Source organism: Eleutherodactylus coqui, chromosome 7 (assembly GCF_035609145.1).
Source record: "Eleutherodactylus coqui strain aEleCoq1 chromosome 7, aEleCoq1.hap1, whole genome shotgun sequence".
In the NCBI taxonomy this organism is placed as follows: domain Eukaryota; kingdom Metazoa; phylum Chordata; class Amphibia; order Anura; family Eleutherodactylidae; genus Eleutherodactylus; species Eleutherodactylus coqui.
The window spans coordinates 63,354,464-63,380,843 of NC_089843.1; the positions used below are offsets into that span (position 1 = coordinate 63,354,464).

Consider the following 26,380-nt stretch of genomic DNA (forward strand, 5'->3'; position numbering starts at 1 on the left):
CTTTCTGGAAAGAAGCTCAAGAGGCAGGAACTGTGGCCAAACTCCTCTTAGTGAAACTACCAGACATGCTAACACTAAAAGTAGTTTACGTCCACAGCTCCCGCCTCTTGAGATTTTTTCCAGAAGGCTGTGCAGCATATCCAAATTTTTTCTCTAGCATCTCAGTAAGAGAAAAACCCTGTGCTGCCCACAGCAACCAATCAGAGCTCAGCATTCATTTCTCAAACGGCTGTGGTAAAATGAAAGCTGTACTGTGATTGGCTGCCATGGGCAACAAAAACAGTTCCTTAGGTCTCATGTCCACGGGAAAAATGAGGCCCGCTACGGATTCTCCATGGAGAATCCGTAGCGGGTCCCTCCTGCCCCGTGGACATGAGGCATTAAAATAAGAATAAGCTCACCTGCTGCGGACCGTGCAGGTCTTCCCTTCTTCGCGGCCGGATCTTCTTTCTTCGGCCCAGCGGATGTGCTCGGCACACCGGCTGCATGCCGCGCGCATGCTCCGTTTACATCCGCCGGGCCGAAGAAAGAAGATCCTGCCGCGAAGGAAGGAAGATCTGCATCGCCCAGAGCAGGTGAGTTTAATTCAGGCACGAGTCTCCTGCAGATCCGGATGGCTTCCATAGGCTTCAATAGAGGCCCGCGGGAGACCCGCACCTAAATGGATCATGTCTAGAGATGAGCGAGCGTACTCGGAAAAGCACTACTCGCTCGAGTAATTGGCTTTATCCGAGTATCGCTGTGCTCGGGGCTAAAGATTCGGGGGCCGCTGCGGCTGACAGGTGAGTCGCAGCGGGGAGCAGGGGAGAGCGGGCGGGAGAGAGGGAGAGAAAGATCTCCCCTCCGTTCCTCCCCGCTCTCCCCTGTAGCTCCCCGCTCCGTGCCGGCACCCGAATCTTCAGACCCGAGCACAGCGATACTCGGATAAAGCAAATTACTCGAGCGAGTAGTGTTTTTCCGAGTACGCCCGCTCATCTCTAATCATGTTCATTTTTTTTTCCATGCTCCAGAAATTTTTTAATTCACTTTTATTGACCATCTCTAGGTATTTATCCACCGGCGGGTGGTCAATGCATCCCTATAGGGCGCGGATCCACGTGCGGGTGATCCGCTGCGGATTTTAATTGTTTTTTTCCCCGTGGACATGAGGGTGCAGGACACAGGTGAGTTTCTTGCGCAAAACCCGCACTGAAATAAAACCTGTTGTTTTCAATGGGTCCGTTTACATGTGCAATTTTTCTGCAAGGTAGGAAGCTCGATGTCTTGGCCGTCTCCAACGATGGCGGGGGTAATACTCACAAGTACATGTGAATGTCATGCAAGTGCAATGCGTTTTTAAAGCTTTCTTGTTGAAAAACACACATATGAAAATTGCATGTTTAGTGATGCGATATGATTTTCTCAGATTGCACCGCACATTGCAGTTTTACCAGAGCGATATGGGCTCAGCATGAGACGGAGAAGTTATTGTCCATGTGAGCGCTGTATTCTAGAACACTGCAACCTTTCAGAACTAATGCACTTTGAGGTCTGAGTCACGGGGGCGGACCTCTCCCCGCCCGCTGTATGCGGACTGACAGCTCCGCACCCCGTTTGTGAAGAGCGAAGCTCCAAGTCAAACTTCAATGTGCTTTTATTCTGAAACTCTGCATCACTTAATATCACTCACGGGGGCAACAGACATCCCCGTCCCGGGGTCATACTGGTGGTTCGGGTAGCCTGAACCTGATGACAGCGGCCCTTTAACTTGACATAGAATCATTAACACACCTTACTTATCACTAACAGCGCGATTACACACCTTCCTGCCATAAAACACGTAACCGCACCATTAACCTGGAGGTCACTATAAAACATCATTTGTTGACATGACTGGCATCCTGCCACAACTACTATTCCATCTGTCACACATTTCCATTACTACTGGATGGTCTAAACCCCGTTCACACTTTGTTGCCTCACCCCATCACTGTAAATGAATGCAGAGGTGTCATGTTTGATTGCTTAGCCAAATTCGGTGGCCATTACGTTACCATACAAAAACAGCTATCAGTTTTTTGACAGTTTTACTGCCTTGAGCTTGGCCTATTGAAATCAACAGGGGCATCTGTAATAAAAAAAAAAGTGGCAGATAGGGAGTCAAAGGTTGAAGAAAATGCAGCAAGCCAAAAAAAAAAAAAAAAAATTCTCTTTAGACGCAATTTTACAAAAAACATAACTAAAATAAAGGGCCACTCCCATGATTTTTGTTTATTCATCCATTATGTAGGTATGCCCCCAGGGTGTGTAATAAAAAATTCTCTCTCTATCTATGCTAGTCAGCCCGTCCTTCCTGAAACTCCTGGCCTCTTTCTCCTCAGATGGTCATGTGATCTCAGTTCTGACCAGCTTAGATCTCCTTTGGTTTATACATTTATATGAAACTAGTCAATTGTTCAGTGCGTGTGATGCCATAACATGATCCCTACCATGGAAACTGCCTAGAGGTGGGGAAAGACAGTCCTATCCCAGTTCCTGATGATCACACAGCTCCTGTCACACAGTTGTAGTAGAGGACATCAGAGCTCATCCTTCTGACTGTATACTTACGGTTTGTAGCTTCTAGGAGACTAGAGAAGGTAATGATAATTAAACTGTTACACACAAGCAGGAATGTTATATCCTCAGCTAATGCTGTGCTGATGCATCATGGGATAGATGTGATAGTGAAATAAAAATTAAAAAAAATTTTTTAAAAAAACACCACACCCCTCTTACAGGGGGCTGCCCTGCATGGAAGTGGCGCAATACACAGAGGAGACCTCCAGAGTGTAAAGGCAATCAGGTGAGAGGCACAGGGATGTAAAGAGGTGTTTCTGCCTGAGTTGCCCTTTAATTTTCGACATCAGGCCTCTTTGTGAAATACTTCCTGTTAAAGCAGATCTGCCATGTCCTCCGACAAGGGAACCGGGCGGCATGACTTTACAGCTGGGTCCTCACCAATTCCTCTGCTGTATTTTCATCTCCACAGCAGTGTGTCAACCACCCACTCCACAGCTAACTAGTATTGGACTTCAAAAGCAACAGAAGCCATTGTGGACAAAGGATTTCCTATTTTTAATTCAAGCCCCTGCAAACAGTGCAAAGTCAACTGTAAAAGCTCATCCGGCTTGTCAGGTCTGTAAGTTTTATCTCCAAATCATAATTTTTAAGACTAGGGCTTGCCCACCAAAATTCATCAAAGTGTGGGACCCATGGTGCTCCCCGCACCTTACCTTATACCCAATAAATGTTAACACCTTCACAGTTTGGCATGTTCAATAAACTTCTTTGGCCATCAGATTTTGAAGTGTAGCTATTTACCTTATTTTGTACTATGATGCTGTTCTTTAAAAAAAAAAAAAAAAAAAAAAAAAAATCAACCTGTCATGGGATAAGCAGTACAGTTCCATAAAAACAGTTCCATAGGTCACTCACTGCTGGTCCCTTGTGCTACCACCACCACTTTTGTCCATGTGGTCAAGTTGCCGCACCTCTGCATGGTGAACCAACAGCAACAGGAGGTTGATTTGGAAGAACTGATGCCTGAAACCAGCAAACTCCTGCGGTTCTGGTTTCAGAAAACCCTCTCAGCTGTTACTCGTGGGAATTGGTCAGCTCCTAAATCCCATAAACTAAATTATAGACTCCAAGGAGCTGGTGCGCCGAGTCTGGAGGTGCAAGACTCAGCACACCAGCTCCTGTTTCCCCATTCCCAATTTATTTCTATTGCTCTGTTTCCCCATTCCCAATTTATTTCTATTACTGCTATACCAGAGTCATTTTCAAATGGGTACTGCGCTATTCTTGCAGTCAAAAAAGAGCAGCATGTCGATGGAAAGGGCTGGTCACATAACATTCCTAATGCACATTTAGTATGTGTGTTAAATGTACGGAAAAAAGTGTATATGCAAAAAGATAATTAAAATTTTTACCTAAAAAAAAAAAACAAAACATTTTTCAAAGTTTTTTTTTTATTTTTATTTTTTAAAGGTATTAGAGTACAAAAATGTAAATACTTCCTTAAGTTTCCCCATTAACTAGTAAGAAAAAAAATATACATTCAGTATAGGTTTTTCACGGCACAAAAAAAAAAAGCAAACCATAGTAGGCTGCATCCTATTCCAAAAAGGTACACCAACATGAGGGAAGGGAAACCGTCAAAATAGACACATTTGGACTTGGTTTGACCAATCTGAGTTTATGGCCATATTGAGCAATAGGTTTTACTGCTGTTTTATTAAAGCGGTTTTCCAGGACAAAAACAATTGCTGACTAATCACTCCGGATAGGGCATAAATAGTTGATCAGCGGGGGCCCATCACTCAGGTTCCTGCCAACAAGCCGATTAAAGAGGCTTCGGCCCTCAGGTGAGCATTGCAGCCTCTTCTCAAAATGTGATTGTTCTCAGCAAGAGAAACGACGTAATCTTGTAGATATGATACCTTTTAATGGCTAACAAAAATACATGATGTAATAATAGCGAGCTTGCGAACCAACGCAGGGTACTTCTTCCGGCTTAAATGGATTGGATCTGAAGAGGCATGCATATTTATACACACTTATAACATACATACTTATGACAAGGCACAGATATGGATGTGATTGGTTCGCACTTAAAAGGAATTCTGCAAACCAGAAAACAAACTTTTTTTGTCTAGGCACTGATAGCGGAGTGAAAGTTTTATGGTCCCTAAATTACTGTTGGAGGGGGGGAAAAAGGTCAACAGGCTCGAATTGTTATAAGAGATACACAAACATTTTAGCTAAATACTGATAAGGGAGTGAAAGTTTATGGTCCCTGAATTACTGTTGATGGGGGTCTTATCTGTATAATAAAGGTCTCACACTTCCCATTCACGCATAAATCCTGGGGAATAATTTAACCCAGTATTCAGCGTGTCAAAGGTTGTTATCAATTTATATTCCCAAATTCTTCTGTGGTTTTGTGACTTGAAACCACCCTTCAATATCAAAACTCTCATATCTCCTATGTCATGTCCATGGTTAGAGAAGTGTTCGGCCACAGGTAATTCTCTTCTTCTGTGTTCAATCGTGTGGCGATGAGATCTCATCCTGGCTTTCAGTTTCTGTCCTGTTTCTCCAACATAAAGACCCCCAACAGGACATTTACTGCACATGATCAGGTACACAACATTGGACGAGGAACATGTGAATGTCCCCTGGATCTTATAGTCCTGCTGTGTGTTGGGGATCCGTATCCTGTCCGCAGTCAGTACATGTGAGCAGGTCTTACAGCTCCTTACATTACAGGGATAAGTTCCTTTTTGTGTGTCAGAGGGTAATGCACTCCTGATTATAAAGTTCCTCAAGTTAGGAGGTTGCCTGTAACACAGAAGCGGAGGGTCCGGGAATATGGTTTTCAGACGGTCATCCTTGTGCAGGGTATGGTGGAGTTTTCTTGCGGTTTTCCTTAGTATCTCTAGTTGCGGATTGTAGAGGCACACGATTGTTTCTTTCCTTCTCCTTGTATTGGAGTAGTTGACTTCTGGGTATCCTGGTGGCTCTGGTGATTTGGTCATCAATTGAGGTGGGATGGTAGCCCTGATTTATAAATGTTCTTTTAAGATGGTACAAATGTTCCTCTCTGTCTGTTGGGTTGGAGCAGATCCAGTTGTATCTGATGGACTCGCTGTAGACAATGGACTTTTTGATGTGTTTAGGATGGAAACTGTCCCATCTGAGGTATGTGGGCCGATCAATCGGTTTTCGGTACAGGGATGTCTGTATTGAGTTATTTGAAATCTTTATGGTGGTGTCCAAAAAGTTGATTTCTGTATGCGAGTAGCTTAATGTCAGGTTTATGGTGGGGTGGAATGCATTGAATCTTTCATGGAATTTTATTAATTCTTGTTCGGTGTTGGTCCAGATGATTATGATGTCATCAATGTAGCGGAAGTAGGCCAATGGTTTGCTGGGGCAAGAGGCCAGAAAGTCACTCTCCAGTTTTGCCATAAAAAGGTTGGCATATTGCAGTGCCATTTTACTGCCCATGGCAGTCCCTGTGAGTTGCAGGAATTTCTCTTTGCCAAAGGAGAAATAATTGTGTGTGAGAATGAATCTTGTGAGTTGTAGCACTGCATCAGAGGCGACCCCATTGGCCTCAAGGTGCGCCTGGCAGGCAGTCCGTCCATCCTCGTGTGGGATGTTGGAATACAAGGATTCCACATCCATAGTGGCCAGGATGGTGCCATTGGGGAGGGGACCTACAGTTGACAGTTTGTTCAGTAGGTCCGTGGTGTCTTGCAGGTAGCTGGTTGTGTTTCTCACCAGTGGTTTGAGGATGCCTTCCACCCATCCTGAGATTCCTTCAGTGAGGGTTCCCACACCTGAGATAATCGGTCTTCCTGGGTTGCCAGCTTTGTGTAGTTTTGGAAGCATGTAGAATGTCCCCACCTTGGGGTTCTCCGGTATCAAGTCCAGAAGTTTTGTGGAGCCCACAGACAGGCTTCTAATGACCCTTCGCAATTCCCTCACATATTTCTGAGTCGGGTCTTGATTCAGTTTAGTGTAGTATCTGGTGTCCGTCAGCTGTCTGTTTGCTTCTTTTTTGTAGTCCGATGTGTTCATGAGGACTATAGCACCACCCTTATCTGCAGGCTTAATTGTGATTTCCTTGTTGCTCTTAAGTGCATGGATGGCCCTTCTTTCCTGCATATTGATATTAAATGTTTCACTTCCATGCTTGTCCAGTATAGTGGATTGCACTGCATGCCTAAAGGAGTCTATGTATTTGTCCAAAGTGCGACTCCGGCCAGGAAGGGGCGTCCAATCAGACTTCTTTTTGGCCCCAAGTTTATCCTGTGTTTGTGTGCTTGAAAGGCCTGTGTCCTCTTTATCATGAAAGAATTCTTTCAGTCTTAGTCTTCTGAAATATTCCTCCATGTCACTACAAAGTTCTGTTTTGTCAAGTGTCTTAGTGGGACAGAATGAAAGTCCCCTGGAGAGGACACTGAGCTCCACCTTACTGGGGTTGTGAGATGACAGATTGATAACACAGCTGACTTTACCTTTGTCCGTGTCCCGTTGGGGGTTCTGTTCCCTCCCGCCAGACTCGGGGTGCTCCTGATCCGTGTTTGGGCACAGACCTGCTCTGAGTCGAAGTCTCTGGAGTTTCTTTTCCTTGTTCTGAATAAGGCAGCATCGTAGTGTTGTATAAAAGTGTTGCATTTCCAGGTTCACATCCTCTGTAAGTGTATTTCTTAAAGTTCGTATGTTCACAAGGGCCCTATTCTTGTTGCTGTAGAAGACGTGGATAAGGTGATTCCGCAGTCTCTCAGAAGTCCTGTAGCAAAGACGTTGTGCATAACGAGTGTTGTAAGTGTGCAGAGTTGGGTTCTTTAGGCAGAGGCCTTTGGGAATTAGATGTTCCTTCTTGCATCTGGCTAGAAAGAAAATGTCGCTGTCCAGTTGTGCCAACTTCTTCAGAAGATGTTTCAGTTCCATTTTTGTACGGTACATTCTGGTATCCTCCATTAGGTATAATGAAAACAAAGATCTGGTACCGTGTTAGCCAGTAGAGCAAAATGTGATTGTTCTCAGCAAGAGAAACGACGTAATCTTGTAGATATGATACCTCTTCTCAGACACGCGACGCCACGTTTAGCGGTCAGACAGCCCGATAGTAGCTCAGTCTCATTCAAGTGAATGGGGTGGAGCTGCAATACCAGGCACAGCCACTATACAACGTACAGCATTGTGCCTGGTATACAGTGAAGAGGCTGCAGCATTTCTTCACTCAACTGATCGTCGGAGATCCTGAGCAGCGGACTCTCGCCAATCAACGATTGATGACACAGGTCCTTGTACATGAAGCCAAGTTCACACTTTACTTAGTTGAAAAGAAATGCTTTTTTAATTGTAAGCACATCATTTGCACAAGTTTGTCTAGTGGCTTCTGGTAAGGGCACAGGTCAGTAGGACTGTCATCCATAGTCTGCCTAGATACTGTATGCGGCGCCAGTTCCTGTTCTCCACTGGCGGTCATCCAATGGATATGACTAAGGAACATCTAAATAGGGTTTTTAACAAATTGACAGAAGAGGATAAAGCAAGGACACATATAGACTAGCAATACGTTAATTTTAAGTGGAAATGTCCTTTATACTTCATTCCGGAATCCATCTTCCAGAAATGCTTTTCATTCCGCCTTCATAATGCAATTGTACTTGTTATATATGTGTGTCATTAAAGTTCATCGCTGTGGCGGATCTAAACTGGTTTTACTGGTGAGGACTGGGAGGAGGGAATTGGCACCCATTATAAGGCATGGGAGCTATTTATTTGTAGTCAAATATATTTCTATAGACTTATACAGTAGCTACCTTGCAACAGGTGGCGCTATCGAGGCATTATTTCCATCCCCAATTTGCATATTTTTTTCCCAGAGAGCACTGCATGGCCTCTCCACAAATCAAATCTCCCATACCCATTGAGATATAATCCAGTGAAACTTCTGCATAGAAAAGTGGTCTTCTAGGGAGTGCTGCCCCCAAAAGACATTGTATGAATCGAGCCAACAGTAATACTGGGCAGAGCACCACTACGGAACAAGGTGTTCAAGGACTGAAGCATAGGAGTGCAATGGTTTTGGAGACCACGCAAAATTGGGTGCCGCTGGCCTAATAAGTTGGTCAACCAGAAGTGAAGACAATGTAGAGATTTGACTGAGAGGAGGTGGAGAGAAGATCAAACTCTAGCATGACCTGTTGGCAGGTAGCTTCAAAGATAGTTAAAGCGATAGTGCAAGTTAAAATGCAATCTGAGAACTAGCAGTTAACGTGTTTCGAGGTTTGCAAACCTCTTCATCAGCCAGATTTCCGCTGGCCACTAATGGTCATGGTTTTCAACATCAGTCCATCTTCACCATCTTTAAAGCAACTACTTGCCAACTGGTTGAGTGAGAGGCGGTGAAAAAAAACGAGGCTCTGGTGCAAAGAGGATGTCCAGTATACATAAAATAGGGTGAACTGAAAAGCTGTTTATTTTCCCAAAAAAACAGCAGCACTCTTGTCCATGGGCTGCATGAGATATTGATTGCAGGTCATTCCAATTCAAGTCTTTACAGCTGAACCGCCATGCTATTAAAAAAAAGCATACGGACAAGAGTGGTGCCGTTTCTAGAAGAAAGCAGCCATGTTTTTCTAATCCCATACAAACCCACTAAGAAAAAAAAAAGGGGGGGGGGCTGTTTCAACAGAGACAGCCCCTCTCAGAATGTGCCCCCCAAGCGTGATCAAGTGATTGCCCTAGGTCTCACCCTCCACACCCTGGCAAACACTAGAGTTTGTTGAGGGAGGGTACGGCAAGCCAGGTATTTTCCCCAGCAGCAGTCACTATAGCGGAAATGTAGTATTACAAGGCAACCATTCACATGAACGGTTACTTCTGTAATACGAGGACAGGGTCCACTCAGACAGTGGCGCTCTATTTTGGCTCATAGAGGGGTGGTCTTTTAGAGAGGTTTTACTGTATCAAGATTTTAAAGATGACAGTGTAAGAAGGAGAGCGATGGATTCATTGCGGAGATCCATATCAACGACAAGTTCAATAGTTTAATTAAAATTTGTGTCATATCGTGTCCTACATTCTACCCGCGAGTTATGCATACATTTACATGTATTATGTAGGAGAACTACTTTAAGTGGTTCTGACATTCACAAAACACTAGACTGGAGCCGTTACACATCAAATAAGGGTTCGGAAAAGAGGATGGGGGTCGATGAGAGGAGGGAAATATTTTAATTGTGAATCGGAGAGATTCTAAAAAACACAAAGCGACAAGGGCAAACTTTTCTATATAGAACATTGCTGACTCTGCCGCTTCTGTTTTTCCACACTACTCAGCTGAAATGAAATGATATTGAGTGAGAGGTACGGAATAGATAGGACTAGATTCTCTTACAAATATGGGAGCTCCATCTCTATAGGTGGCCAGGCTGACCTGAAAGGGTCTCATACGGTGCCATCATAAGGCTCTTCACACAGTGCTTTTTGGATCTAGCACTGGTTCCATCCTGGATTGAGAAAACTGCCTGGGGATGGAACCAGGATGGCTCTACAGTCAGGGATATGTGAGACAGAGACTTCTTTGGTCTCCGACTCATAGTTTCGGTTACTTCGTGGACAGAAAAGGGCCATGCTACTTTCACCCTCTTTTTAGGTATCAATTTTTGGATCTTGCTAGATCAGTAGAAAGAACTAAAAAATGTGCAAATGTTTGCCAAGATCTATGGTGCATCCATCACAAAAGGATCGGTCTTCTCCATTTGCATCTGATGGTCAGAAATGAGTGGATATATTTTTGGTGCCACGAGATCCTGTGGGAGATCGAGTTGAACTGAGAAGAGTTATTACAGTTTCACATTTTATAAGCACACTATGAAATACTGGCTAAGAAGTACAACCCACATTTTTGTTCAGTCGAAGGGCAGGGTTTGGTTTTGCGTTACCTTTTGAGACAAACTAGTTAGGTGGATGGCAATATGAATGCCATTTTGTACCATCCACTTAAAGGGAACCTGTCAGGCAACATGAACCCAGTACAGGTATGTACAGTGCACCCACGTACGTCTTATTCTGAAAAACTGTGGAGCGTTTCAAAATAAAAGCATACTTTGAAGTTTGACTCAGAACGGAGCTCTTGAGTCAAAGAGGCAGACCATTCTGACTGACAGCTCCTAGCCTATAGACAAGCAGGGAGAGCTGATGCAGGCAGGGAGTGTCTGGCACAGCCTCACCCCCGTGACTGGGAGTCAAGCTTCAAAGTAGGTTTAATTTGAAGTGTTGCGGTGTGTTATATTACAACATACGTGGGTGTAATGTACATACCTGGCATACGTACATGCAGCATGAACTGGGTTACAGGTTCCCTTTAATGGATCATTTTGTAAATTTGCATTGAATTTTGAGACGGCTTGCAACACATGCATTTAGATGAAAGTAATTTCTAATGGAAATACACGCCTTGAGGTGTGTGTGGGGGGGGGGGGAATTTGACATTTTAACTCTTGTTGCAGTTTGCATTGAGTGGGGCTAAATCTACAGGCGGATAAGCAGCATTTCAGGAAGCCTGTACAGCATTACTGGAAGGTACCTCTGCACTACAAAAAAAACAAAAAACGACTAATATGCAGAAACATTAGAGAACTAGTCAGTGAGAGACTATATTGGACCCTGAATGTTATCATGCAATACACACATTACAAAATCATCAGATCTTTCCATACATATCAAACAGCAGCAGACATCAACATCAGCCACTTCTTTAAATAGACCCGCCACATCCTGAACAACATCCCAAATTAGAAACCACACAGCGTGCTACTAGATGGGTTTGTTTCCACCAGGCATGTGATGGCATCACAACTCTTGTACTGCACAGCTATCAGTCATTACTACATTTGGACATACCAGCAGGTACTGGTGTACCTTGACGCCCCCAGAAGCTAGGGGTTTGACAGGGCTTACATAGAGGAACGCCCCTGTAACACCCCCAGCTTCCTTCCGGTGGCATCAAGGTACACCAGTACTGTACCAGCATACATGGCGTTCACCAGCTTGATGGCAGACACAAGATCCAGCACTTGCCAAGCTCTTGCTGAAGCAACAGCACTGGAAAGGCTGAAGGTTACATATCTACCTCAATAGTGCCAAGCCTCACAATTCCAGCCCTATAATAGTACAAATAAATCTATTATGACCCTGTAGTGGTTGTATTCAGCACAACCCAGGAGAGAACGCTACAAAAGACACAAGTGTTCAGGAAACAGGACTACTCAGGACTGCCAACTGAATTACCATTCCTGCAACTAAGGCCCCCTATCCACGGCCGAGGCAGAACATTGCTAGCGATATTCCGCCGCGGGGGACGAGGGAGGAGAGCCGACAGGTCTCAGCGGTGAGCCTATCTAACAGATAGGCTCGCCGCAGAGAATCGCGGCAATCGCAGCATGCTGCAATTTGAATCCCGCGAGCGGAGAATCCCGCTCGTGGACGTCGGCACTGCAATTTCCATAGCAACGCTATGGAAAGCTTTACAGAGCATGATCCGTGGGAGATTTATCACCTGTGGATCATAACCCGTGGATAGGCAGCCTTAATGTTAATGAATGCCAACCAGTACAGTGGGCAGGCTGGACCGGACTGTCTCTGCTGCCTGGAGTTTGTCCTATAAACCCACCCCTCTAGGGTTAAGGAGGTCTCCTACGTCATCCACGTCTCACAGGCAAACTCTAGGCAGGAGAAATGGCCCGGCCCACCGAATGGACCAGTCGGCATCAGTTCACATGTGAAAAAAAAAATGTTCAACCCATTTCTTAAAGGGGTGGTCTCGCGAAACCAAGTGGGGTTATACACTTCCGTATGGCCATATTAATGCACTTTGTAATGTACATTGTGCATTAAATATGAGCCATACAGAAGTTATTCCACTTACCTGCTCCGTTGCTAGCGTCCTCGTCTCCATGGTTCCGTCTAAATTCGCTGGCAGCTTGCTTTTTTAGACGCGCTTGCGCAGTCCGGTCTTCTCCATTCAGCACGAGCCGCTTCAGTGTGCTCCCCGCTACAGCTCTTCTGCGCATGCGCAGACGAGCTGTCACTGCTCGGGAGCGCGCTGAAGCGGCCATTCTGCACCATCCTCTGTTAGAGGAAGGTGCAGAAACTGGAGCTGCCCAGCGGAGAAGCCCAGCCCAGCCCAGCAGCCCCGAGAAGCCTCCCAGGTAAGTGATGGGTCGGGGGGGGGCTGCCGCTGCGCCGGGCTGCGCCGGGGGGGGCTGTCGCTGCGCCGGGGGGGGCTGCCGCTGTGATGGGGGGGCTGTCGCTAGGCCGGGGGGGGCTGCCGCTGCGCCGGGGGGGCTGTCGCTAGGCCGGGGGGGGCTGCCGCTGTGATGGGGGGGGCTGTCGCTGCGCCGGGCTGCGCCGGGGGGGGCTGCCGCTAGGCCGGGGGAACTAGCGCTGGGCTCCGGAACCTAGCGCTGGGCTCCGGGGCCTTCACCTGGGCTGAGGGTCTAGCGCTGGGGAGCCGGGGGCTAGCGCCGGTTACCTGCTGTCTGGTCGGCGGCTGCGGGGCGTCTGGTCGGCGGCTGCGATGCGTCCGGTTGCCATGGAGACACAGCTGGCGGCGTCTCGGGAGCGCGCACGTCGGGCTGCAGCGAGCGACGGGGAAAGAGCCGGCGGCCATCTTGAGGAAACTTTTATAAGTTGCTGAAACGCTGGAACGGTAAGTACGAACCAGCTAGAAATGTCATTTACAGGGGGGCTTTGTAATGTATGTTTAATGGGGGGGACTGGGCAAAAAAAAAAATTAACTGCTTCCTCGAGACATCTCCTTTAAGTTGTGCTTTCTTCACGAACCACAAGCAAATAAGTATTGGAAATTGGCGTATTTCAGTGATCTGTCCCTGTAGGTGGATATGCTCAGAAATGCTGACAGATTCCCTTTAAAGCATGTTTTGATACTGTAGTGTAGCCCTCGCCATATCTAGATGTGACAGCCCTCTCCTTGCCCATCAATAAGGGTGGATATAAAAGAAACAACATCAAGTGTTCAAAGCAGCTGATACTTATGTACCAACGGGCACAGGCAGCTGATACGTCTTGTACCCATGGGCACAGGCAGTTGATACGTCTTGTACCCATGGGCACAGGCAGCTGATACGTCTTGTACCCATGGGCACAGGCAGCTGATACGTCTTGTACCCATGGGCACAGGCAGCTGATACGTCTTGTACCTACGGGTACTGAAGAATCCCAAAAGGTGACAGATCACAACAGGAGAGAAGTTTGAATTCAGTTGGCCGAAAAACTATTACTGGCCAAATAAGGCGTATTAATCAACAACGTTCAGCATGTTAATAAATGGTTTTAAAGTGGAATTCTTTATTAGAACCGCATAATAAAAGTAAAGACATCAGAAATGAAGAGTCTAGGTCACGGAATCTTCCCGAACTCCTGTACGCAAAAGACTAACAAAGGAAACAAAGAGCATTGATGTTGTACTAGTACATGACACTAAGCTCTAATGTATAGCAAAGAACAAACACTCCTTGAGACACAAATCCTTGATATATGAAAAGCGAGGCATACTGCCATGGAGATCTGTGCACACCCCTCCAAGACAACGCTTTGATGATGCAAGTTCAAAACATCCATGGACCGAAGCAGCAAATTACTTCCCGGCAGAATCTCTACAGAAAACATTACATACCAAGATCTTTTATTTTTAATGACCGATTCGTAAATATTTGTATATAATGGATGTAAGCTAAGAAACAGTTACCCCTCTTCCCAAAATAAAAAAACTATAAAGACTGTGGGGCAACACGTAGAAGGCGGGCAAAGTCTACTGCCCTAGGAGAGTTATCTTGCAAATGCTTCTGCATTTTGAACTTTAATGAACCATGAAAAACAAAAAAGTTCCCAGCATGCACTCTTAAAGGACCAGTGTACACCAGAGTAAATCTTGTCCTGCCAATCATGTGGTCTTGCTAAATACATCAGCCCCCACCCCAAGGAAGGGGCCCGAGTTTGTGGTTTGGTCCAGCTCAAGGTGCTCTCTTGTGCAGTCGGACTTTGGCTCTTCTTGACTTTGCTGTACTCTCTGCTCCGAACCTCTGTTGGTTGCATTGACTATTCTCCTGTCTGCCCCGACTCCTGGCCTACTTGTAACATGCTGAACCCATTCTGAGTTTCCTGAGCTCCAGCCTGTTCCTAGTTTTGAAGCTACACTGCACGCCCTGACCTGGACTGATCTGACTACGCTCCTGTTCCGCACATTAGTCTACTATAGAAAGCTGCCACATTACTAGGACCACTTCCAGAGTAACGCCCTGGGGACCCCCCAGTGAAGCCCGTATCCTGATTGGTTGAGTTAAATAGTGAAGACCGGGTTTCCCCAGGTGTCGCTTTTGGATTTGGCTTAAAGTCAAACCAGTTTGTAGATCCAGATCCGATTACCCCAAGAGAAAAAGTGATCCACGACAGTTTTCCAGAGCCAGTTGTATTTTTTCCCCCCAACAGGCTTTACTGCTAGCCTCCTTATATCAGTTTTAGGCTCTGTTCATTTAAATTGTGGCTTCCATTATAAACAGAAGCCACAACACTGACAAGTCTTACGGACAATGGACACGAGTGCCTGATAGATCCCATTGACTTAATAGGAGTCCCTCAAGTGTCTGTATTGATGGGAGAAAACCTGCACTGAAAACCTCTCTAGAGCGCACGGAGAACGTCTCCACATCTGTGATCACTCCAAATTCTGGAGGCATCAAATAGAGAATTTAACAGCCTATATGAAAGGACTTTGATCTGCCCAAAGGAAAGCCAAGGACCGTCATGTTGAAAAGAAATGGTGCCTTCTGCAGCTAAATGTATCCAACCAGTTCCCGAAGGAAAATTTAAAGACCTCAAGAGAAGGAGTCTTGGGTCGGAGGACTTCTACAGTATCTATAAAGTGTACTGAACACAACATGGACTTCTGAATGCAGAATGACCAACCAATGTGCATAACACACATCTGAAAGGACACAAAGCAACATGGGGCACATTATTTCTGCTGGGCCAATATGAGCTAGACCCCCGACTGTACATATAGCATGGAAGATGTTTAATGCCAGAGATCTTGCATTACTTACACATGTGGAAAGCAACAGACGCTCCAGGGCAAGAAGGAAATTAATATCAAAGTGACAAAGATTGGTCTTGGAAGCAATAAAGGCTAACGGAAGGCAGTTGTCTGGGAACTAAAATTATGGCATTTCATTCTGTAAAGATGAATGAAACCTTTATTCCTTATTCCATTAATGATTATAACAAGTCAGATACATAGTAAAATAGTAGGTTTGGCCAAAAAAAAAAAACCCTTATACTCATCTACTCCAGTGGTGCCCGATCCAAAGCCAGAGACCCAATCCCCACCACTCAGGCCCCAGAAGAAGCTGGTGGGTGGTCACGTGCCGAACCTGGTGCCTGTGACCGCTCAGCAAATTACAGAATTCAGTGGCCCTGGAAGAATCACCGCTGAAGCCTGCAATTGGCTGAGCAGTCAACATGCACAATGAACAGCATGTGACTGTCCGTCAACAGGGGCTCCAGTGCTGGACGGACCGCTGCTAGAGCACGTAACTATGTGGTTATTTTTATTTTAGACATTTCTAAATCACTCATTTTTTTTAAAGTTCCAGAAATCCCCTTAAAACAGGTTACTTGTGTCTACTACCTGTGACTACCAGTTTGGTGTGTATGTTCTATATGATGTTACCTTTAACACGGATCTATATGATGTTACCTTTAACACGGATTGGTTACAGGTTTCATAGAGGTGGAAGTGACCTTCGGGGTCATCGGGTCCAATCCCCTGCTCAGTGCAGGATCACTAAATCATCCAAGACAGATGTCTGTCTAGCCTCTGTTTGAAGACTTCCATTGAAGGAGAACTCACCACCTCCCATGGTAACCTGTTCCACTCATTGATCACCCTCACGATCAGAAAGTTTTTCTAATATCTAATCTGTGTCTCCTCCCTTTCAGTTTCATCCCATTGATTCTAGTCTTCCTTGTGCAATGGGATCAGCTCCATTCTCATTTGCACATTAGCTTATTTAGCAGAATATAGAAGGTAAATACTGACCATAATGAAGCATTCAAGGAGTAAGAACTCACACCTCCTTCATTATAACTGTGTGATTTGCGAAGTCTAATCAACAGCAGTAATTGTGATAGATGTTTGTCTCTCCCCTCCCTCTGAACAGCCTGTGTGGTACAGTCCAGGTAATTTCAATGTTCAGGAAGCCCTACTGTCTGAGATTGTGCTCTGCAGGGGTTATACTCCAGGTGATCACGAGGAACTTTTCGATAAGATAGAGGAATTAAACAACGCACTACTGATGACATATGTACTGGAGGACTAGTTACATAATGAATGAAGGGAGAAAAGAAAAAAATAATAATCATAGGAGTGATCCTTTAAATCCAGAGCAATATTTAATAATCATTGTCTAGACCTAAGCGAGTACTGTACACACACATAAGGAAACATTTAGTAGACCTCTGTAAATACAGTAGCTTAGAATACTGAACATATGGCGCTATAGAGCGACGGCAACATATAAAATGTGTTCAACTGTACTGTAATTATATACCAAACATAAACCACTCCGTGGGGAGGATACTTACTAATAAAAGGCATACCAATCAGAGGCTTTTCATTTAGCAAAATACGCCTTTAAATACCCATCTGTGTTGCAAATTTTAGTTTTAACACTTTAACACCTCAGCTTGTCATGTGCCGGAGAACGTGTAACTGTGGCACTTACGTAAGAGGTGAGAGCTGGCACCCGGGACTAGATATTTTTTCTTCATTATCTTCAGTAATAGCAGAGATAAAAATCAATGCTATCAGACACTGCAGAGCACCGACTTTCACAGAGTAGACAGAGATGGTTGCCGGATACAGGAAAGGCTGTGCCAAGTTTAAGGAGACTCTGCCACCATCTATTTGCACCTCCGAGGGCAGCACAAAGTAGTGACTGGCACACAGATTACAGCGATATCTGCTTGGTGTATACTCCTGCACAGAGTGGCTGACTCATCGGTGTCCCCCACAGGTGCAATTGGCTCCCTCATTTGGCTGTATGGCTGCCTACATGTTGAGATTGGTGCAAGTTTGGCCTCCTGTATCAGCAAGTATACGGCCATTTTCAGTGATTCTTTGCTTTAGATTTCCCTTTCTGTGATACATTTATATTAGTGTGGGGACTCACAAAACGCGAGGAACCTTGACAATTGGCTTATGAGCTCAAATATTTGGGCCAAAAGCCAATTCTTACCTCACATTTATTATGTATTATTCACATGCAGTGCGGATTTAAACGCTGGGGAGGACCAGGGTGGCAGTACCAATGTGGTTGACTTTTTCAGGTGCAGGGCAGCCCGCCAAACTCTTATGGCATCATTAATAGGTTGCTATTCTGCTTGGTGCACTACATGTATCAGAAGGTCTGATACTTTGTATCTACTCTGTGCAGGAGTCTACACCAAGCAGCTACCCCCTCTATATAGGAGGTTGTGTGAGTGGCTGTCTCATCGGTGTCCCTCACAGGTGTAACTGGCTCCCTCATTTGGCATCAGCTGCCTGCATGCTGAGGTTGGTGCACGTTTGCCCTCCTGTGTCAGTAAGTCTACGGCTGTTTTCAGTGATTGATTGTTTTTATATTTCCCCTCTTGTGATACACTTCCTCTCGAACATATAGTCTATTCAATAGCAACCTCATGCAAAGTTTAAAAAAAGTTGAACGTGTACAATTTTTATATCCCTCTCACTGAAAGTACGGTAATGGGAGATGGGATGTTCCCCCTATATGAGACAAATTGAGATTGGATGAATTGTCCGCTCGGACAAGTTTTTTCCTTGGACAAACATATGAAAAGACAAGAAATCTTGGACCAACTGCCCTCAAACCACATCTATTGTATACTTATCCCTTTGAAATCGTACAACCAGTGATCCCAAGCATCTGCACTCATTTTCTCAGGCCTTGATAGACTTATTCTCCATGTGGGCATGGACTAGCTGTATAGAACACATGAGAAAAAGACATAGCTGCGCTTATTGTCAAAATAGACAATTCCAAAAAATTTCTGCATTATATTTGCAATTCACAGGTCGGTGTAACAAAAACTTTGCTCCAAATAATTAAAAGCTAAATTAAAATGCAGAGACATCGTATAGAAGGTGTCCATAAATGGTTCAGATAAAGCCCCTTTACATAGAACCTGGGAAGATGGGTTCTATGTGAATGTGCCAGCTCGATGCCGGCTCTAAGTCAATAAAAAAGGCCTAGAGTGCACGACGCAGAAGGCAAGGAGTCGGCACAGATCGGCTTTCAGGTCCTCAGTGGGACTACAGTACCAACAAACTTTTGGACATGTATAAGAAAAAAAAAAATAAAAAATTCATGACATATGGAGCTTATCGGGTTCTATGCCTTTATACAACTACATTTTGGGCCTTGTGTATAATAACACAGACAGCACGCAATGGCCCATTACAATGCTTACGAGTAATCAGTTTTCCATGAGCCCATAACAGCACCCATGAGAGACCATTGCCCATTTGAACAGGAAACAAGAACCACCCAAAGTCACTATAAAGGTTGGAACCACCTCCACTTCCATTCATAGGGATATCCTCCCAATGGCCCATCTCAGATACTTTTTTCGGTCGCAGGATTTGTCCACCATGGGAGGAATAACCTCAATAGATGGGACAGAAGGAATGGATGGTCCAAAAATCCACAATTGAAGAGGACAGGAATAAAACTGAGCCCATTTCACCATAGGGACACACGAGGTCAACAATCCCAGGACCAACATAGCTTTCCTTATCACTCCTCTTGGAGAGGAGATCTCGTATTCCTCAATCACCAGTTGAATCTCGTTAACTGGGAAAAAACTTGACTGAAGATGAATCCGACAAAATGCCTAAAAAACATTGGTGACTTGGGGGGGTGGGGGGGTGGAGAAGAGATGATTTTTTTTTTTCCAGTTTACAGTATTTCCCACCCCAGATAAGCCATGATATCCGTACTCTTCACATCTGTGCGTTTAGAAACTCCTTTTTTACGAGCTTCCAGGAGAAAATGGTTTTAATAAGGTCCTATTAATCTATCCTTTTCCCATACGTGGGCAATCGTTTTGGACAACCACTTCGTAAAGACCCTCGGGCCTTGATAGACCATGAATGATAAGGCTCAAAACTGAACGTGAAAGACTCTCTGCCCTATTTATTGCCACCCTGAGAAATTTCTGAGATGAGTAATGGATTGGAACATGAGAACAGGCATCTGACGTCCAGTGATACCATCACACAATCCTTGGACTAATCATGAACTGATTTTTGAGTAGACTCCAGTCAGAATTTTTGCTAAGACAGGAATCCGTTCCATTGTTTCAGCTTTCTAATTATGTGGAAAGTACCGCTGAGCCTTCTTACAAGGAACACAGTGGAATAAAACCGTTCTCCCTTTTCGAATTCTGGCACAGGTACAAGAACTTTGTCTAAAAGAGGAAAAAACCTCAGAGCAAACGGTTTCCTTGAATCGAACCTGAAATCTGTTGCGTCTGAACCTTTTCGGAGGGGTGGCCAGAAATTAAGTCTGTAACTGTCTCTTCCAATTTCTCTAATCTTAGGCCGCCTGCAGATGGCTGGGTCATATCCCGCTGCGAGAATTCCAGCAGTGGGACCCGACCCGCGCCCCTGCAGTGAGTAGTGCGGCTCACCTGCTTCCGCATCTTCTCCTCTCTGTGAGTAGAGACCCGCACAGAAATAAAACATGCCGTGATTTGTTTTCCGCGAGCGTTTTCACAGACAAACCACGGCCATCTGCATAGGATTGCGTTCTGCAATGCAATCCTATGCAGGCGGGCACGGGCAGAAATTCTACAGGAAATCCCGCAGCGGAATTTCCGCCCATGTGCTGGAGGCATAGAATTTGCCAATATTTATCTGGGGGCCTGACATCACTGTTGGCTCTTATTGGACCTGCAGACTGTTTGTAAAACATGAATCCCTATTTATGGTGGTTATTAATCTTCCAGTTCTTTTGGAACTAATTGTTTTTACCCTTTTCTGTTGCCTGCGAACTCAGGATCGGAAGCCCTTTCGTTTTAGCAGACGGAATCTTGTGTCTGTTTAGAAATAATGGTTATCATTCAAAAAAATCGTTCAAATGAGCGAAAGTGAACGATAACTAATCGGTTTAAATCGAGAACCGACCACCGAATGAGAACTGCTCAGTTTCAGCCAGCATTAAAAGATCATCCCCGGCTCGTTGGCTTCTCGCGGCGTCTAAAGACTCCCTGTTCAGTGTTTTATATAGGAATGTGAAACACAGAACGAGAAGTGATGACCCACTCTAAAAAGGCTGAGCAAGTGGGAACGAGTTAGCGGTGACGTCACTGGCTCAAACGAGAATCGGCTTGTCTAAAAGAGGCATTAGGCAGTACCAAAAAAAAAAAAAATTGCGGAATCCACAGTTCAAGCCGCCCATAGGAAGACATGGGCGTCCGCAGCTAAATTAAAGCATGCAAATTTGTTTTGTGGTCTTTTGCGCCGAAAAACAAATCGCAATATGCTCCATTTTTCTGCGGTAGCCGTCTGATCCGCAGCACACCCGCAGCTGTCACTGCAGACGTGCCACAAAGCCACAGAAAAGCAGGGGATTTTTTTTTTAAAAACCCTGTACTGCGCATGTCAGACGGTGAGCAGTGTGGACCACGCTCAGTTCAGCAAACCCGGAAAAGGAGAGATCCGTGCGGATGCCGCTGACGGGAAAATACGGGGACGCAGGGCTCACTGGCAGGGCTGGATTCTCTACGGGAAAATCAGACGCTCCATGGACATTGTGCCGTAGGCTTTTGTGAAAGTGAGGACGTAAAAGTGAAAAAAGATAAAAAAGGCTACAATGGCAAAAAGGGTAGCCTGAACAAAAAAACTGTTGCGGAGGAGACCCATAACAGCCAATCATATCCGAACTTACATTTCCAAATCCCTCAAAATATAACCACCATTATCTGATTGGTTGCTATAGACAACTGCGCACTAGTTTGGAACATCTCCCCAGCGTACAGCACACCGGGTTTTACAAGGGCCCTTTCAGCTTTAATAAGCGAGTGATGTCCCTGCTAGCTCGTTCGCCCTCACACAGCCCGTTCAGACAGGCAGATACAGCATTGGCTTGTTTAAAAGAGAAATCGTTCATTCGCTGTATAAGGAATCGGACGAGCGCCATTTAATCCGAACGATAAGCGAACGAGCCAATGATGCATACAATAAATAATGAATGAAAAGCGAACTCTTCTCGTATGCCGTTCGCTCACGTTTTTAACCGAACGATTATCATTCGCTTTCGCTCATTTGAAGGAGTCTAAAAACCCCTTTAAGACAAATCCTGCCCTTATCGTATCAAGCTGCGTTACAAGCAGAGTCAGGCGAGGGAGCCAGAATACACTGCAGTATCAAATAGCAATCATTGGATGTGGAGCCAGCCGGAGGAGAGATAAGCAGCGCCTGCACGGCTCAGCGTGTACGGAGGAATGTAAGGAGTCACGGGAATAAAACGACTAAACCATCAACAACAGATAGGAAGCAATTTCCAGCGACCTGCTTACTGCATACACCTCATCACTACACATCGTACCGTAACGCCAAGTAAACAGACACCAATACGTAATTCTACCGCCGCGTTCTGCAGTACACGGGGACGTAGAACAGAGCATTCATCTAACGCCTTCTCATAATCGTGTTACACCGCAGTAACGACACAGCATAACGGGGTCATCTGCATGTAGCAGAGCCGCTTGTGCGTTGTAAGAACTGTACGACTTGTGCAATAGGTTCGCCTACAGTTAAGGCATGCGGAAAGGAAAACGGAAGGAAGCCGAGTAGTATATAGCGACTTGTGAGTGTTCGCATGATCACCTGTTACACAGAACAATCATGAATTAAGCCAATTTTCCCAAGCGAGTTCTGTCCGACTCAGATGGACAAAACGCGCACAAAAAAAATATATATATATATATAAAAAAAAATTAAAAATAACCCATACACTTCGCCTGCTATTTGTGTTGCCAATAGCAACCAATCACAGCTCAGCTTTCATTTCTTATACTGCTGAGGTAAAATGAAAGCTGCACTGTGATTGGTTGCCATTTGTTATACTGCTGAGGTAAAATAAAAGCTGCGTTGTGATCGGTTGCTATGGGCAACAGATTTTCTTTGGCCAGCTTCCATAACAGTGCGGTGCTGGGCTCGTTGTTATGGCCCACCTTGTATATTCCAGGCCTGCTAGTCATAAAATCGCCGTACAACGTAGCGGTATATCCGCCCTGCATCGCACTCGCCCGTGTGAATACAGCCGCACATTCGTGTTTTGCTTATCGAGTCGTCTTTCTCTCTCCTCTTCGAACGATTTGATGATTCTTTGGTTCATAGCGTTCGGTTTTCCGCTGACCGACCATAAATTTTATGTCCGCATACGATAAACGAGTGACTTCTCGTTCGTCATTTGCTCGCGGAAGACGTTCACACCAATCACTGCTCATATCTGCATGATGAAGACGATTTCGCATAAACAGTCCGTGTAGATGCGCCATTGCCATAGGTCTACATTGGACTTCATTTGCGCAGCAGATTTTGAGGTAGATTCGCAGTAGATTTCAGCATCTTATTTGAAGGCAGGAAAGCGGAAACCCGCGCGGTAATGTGCCGCGCCGGTACAGGCCGGGGCCATACGGGCAGTCCGCAGCCGACAGCCTGCCTCCAGACCCGCCACATTTGGTGCGGATTTTATGGCGCATTTCTGTACGGAATTCACCCCCTCATTGAGAAGAGGCGAACTCTGCAGCGGAAGTTGCGCTAAAATTAACCTGCTGCGGAATTGAATTCCGCATGACTATATCCGCACGGGTTTTGTGCGGGTTATTTCTACAGCTTGTAGATGAGGTTTTCAACATGTCATCCGCTTTGCCGATACCGTAAATGCAGCAGGATTTCTGTGTGGAGGATCCGTGTTGAAGTTTCGCCGTCTGGACCTTTACGCTGCGCATTTTTAGTGCCGAGCGCAGATGGCATTTTGCTTGCGCCGTAAGGCCTCCCGCACACAGGCGGATTTGCGTTGCGAAATCCGGAGTGGGATTCCGCAGCAAATCCAGCCCATAGCATGCTATGAGAAAACGAGATTTCCTGCCCCCAGCGGAAATCGATTGCGATTTTGCGCTCGCGGGGGAGAAATCGCAGCATGCAGCAATTTTGTGCGGGCTACACACGGCTGGCTTCAATTAAGGTCAATGGAAGCCGTTCGTACCACGGCCATTTTGCAACGATCATTGTAGAAGGGCCGTAGGAGCTGCATCTTCGCCATAGCAACGGCGCGGCGTCTTCTGTATTGCGCATGTGCTGATGCTCTGGCTGGCACACTCGCAGCAGAGGAGGCCGCGTCATCACCATAGCAACAGCGCGGCGTCTTCTGTACTGTACATGTGCCGATCGGAGAAGACGCCAGACAGGTAAGCTGAGGTCACCGGGTCAACAGGATTATTAGCGACTGGTGCAGCCGTGCCAAGTCCATTTTTTGGCGCAGCTCGCAGCGACACTACGGTAATATATTAGCGGATCCATGCATGTAGCAGAAGCTGAATATCCTGACATAGCAGCACTGGGTTTGTCATCTGACCAACAATAACCGCTGATACAGTAAGTGACAAACGGTCAGACGGTACTTACCGCCAGCTCTAGTCCGCAGGTCGGCCACGGTAGTCTGCACGGTGGACATGGCGATGATCCTCGAAACGGGACCTAAAGAAAGCAATGCAAACGTAAGACGAGGGGAACTACTAACATATATCTGTCTATCATCGCATATTGCGCTGTCAGGCACTAAGCAGAGGCGGCTTTACATGGGGCTGCCGGACGGCTGGCGACAGGCACGCTGCAAGTTTAATGGGACGAGAAAAAAAATGCAATAGAAAAACAAGATAATTATAGTGTATCGATATAAAGGGAGATTACACGGCAGCGGGAAGCGGCTGATCTAGACGGGAGGGATGCACGCCGCTGATCGCAGAGGGGCAGCTGCAGGATGGAAGTAGGACTTCCAGGGGTCTCCAGAGCTCGGGGCGGAGGAGCCTGCAGGGCGACCAGATGACAGCGGGGTTAACGAGCGATCTACGGAGGGCGTCCACGCGGGCCATCGGTGGCTACCAGCACGGCTAGCGACGACATTAATTATTAATATTGTTAAAAACCCTCATTAACCGGAATAACGACTTGTGGCCGGAATCATGGGCAGTGCTACGGCGATGCAGAAGAAGCGTAAATCCCAGCAGGCTGCGCCGATGGTCAGCGACTAGCAGGATGCATGCAGGGATGTGGCGGAAGCAATGGTGTGAATGAAGCTGGATGAATGAATGAGCTGCTGGGGGACAGTGCCAGGCAGCAGGGCCGGGGGGCTGCAGGGGGGCACCGGCACTGCACAGCGGACCTTCCCCCCCGCAGGCCATCAGTCTGCAGCCCCCCAGCTCCTCGCCGCTGCCGTTACCTATAGATCACATGTGTGCAGCCCGACAGCACGTCCTCCTCCCGGCGGCTCCCAGCACTACTGAGACAGATGCTAAATCCTAGTCATGATGTCATGCCCACGTGACCGGCCTCTGCGGTGGGAGGAGCCATTCTGGAGTTTGCTAAAAAGTGCTTTCCTGGGCTGTTGTGACCTGCTGCAGCAGAGGAGCCATTGTGGAGCGGGCTGTGTGGTGGGAGAGGATGGACCGGAGGAGAGCGCTGGCCGTGGGCTCTGAGATGCAATGCTCTGCATAGACTGGGGGGATTCTGGGATGCAATGCTCTGCATTACCTTGGGGCTCTGGGTACACTGGGGTGCAATGCTCTGCATAGACAGGGATGCAATGCTCTGCCTGGTTTGCAGAGACTAGGATGCAATGTTTTGCATGGCCTGGGTGCACTGGGATGCTATGCTATCCATGATCTAAGGAGACTGGGATGCAATGCTCTCCATTACCTAGGGGCTCTGGGATGTAATGCTCTGCATGCATTGGGGACTGACTGCACTGGAATGTGATGCTCTGTGTGGACTAGGGATTCTGGGATGTAATGCTCTACATGGACTGGGGTCTCTAGGATGCACTGATCTGCATGGGCTGGGTGCACTGGGATGCTATGGTCTGGGGTATTCCGGGATGCAATACTCTGCATGCACTGGGGACTCTTGGTGCAATGCAATGCTCTGTGTTGACTAGGAATTCTGGGATGCAATGCTCTGCATGGACTGGGGGCTCTGGGATGCTATACTCTGCATGGCTTGGAGAGACTGGGGTGCAATGCTCTGCATTACCTAGAGGCTCTGTGTGCATAACTATGTAATGACTTGAGTCTCTGGGATGCAATGCTCTGCATGGCCTAGGGAGACTGGGATGCAATGTTCTGCATGGCCTGGGAGCATTGGGATGCAATTTGCTTGGAGTGGATATGCTGGTTTACAATGCTCTGCATGGATTGGGGGCCCTAGGATGCAATGCTCTGCATGGATTGGGGGCCCTAGGATGCAATGCTCTGCATGGATTGGGGGCTCTAGGATGCAATGCTCTGCATGGATTGGGGGCTCTAGGATGCAATGCTCTGCATGGATTGGGGGCTCTAGGATGCAATGCTCTGCATGGATTGGGGGCTCTAGGATGCAATGCTCTGCATGGATTAGGGGCTGTGTGCACAGGGCGAAATCTTCACCAAAATCTCTTTGTAAAAATCAATGGCTTCCCCTGGTGTGCAGAGC

At 46.3% G+C, this 26,380-nt stretch overlaps 1 protein-coding gene across 3 annotated transcripts in view; it reads right to left on the bottom strand.

The window, feature by feature from the left end:
- The window catches only part of ATP8A1 (ATPase phospholipid transporting 8A1), a 197,879-nt gene extending 172,693 nt beyond the window's left edge, over positions 1-25,186 (bottom strand). For all 3 annotated transcript variants that reach the window (XM_066573135.1, XM_066573136.1, XM_066573134.1), the window contains exons 1-2: positions 25,134-25,186; positions 24,320-24,391 (exon numbers count right to left, since the gene is read on the bottom strand). In XM_066573135.1, coding sequence (XP_066429232.1) covers positions 24,320-24,368 — 49 coding nt within the window. In that variant the 5' untranslated portion in view covers positions 24,369-24,391; positions 25,134-25,186. The remainder of the gene's footprint in view (positions 1-24,319; positions 24,392-25,133) is intronic.
- Positions 25,187-26,380: the final 1,194 nt, after the last annotated feature.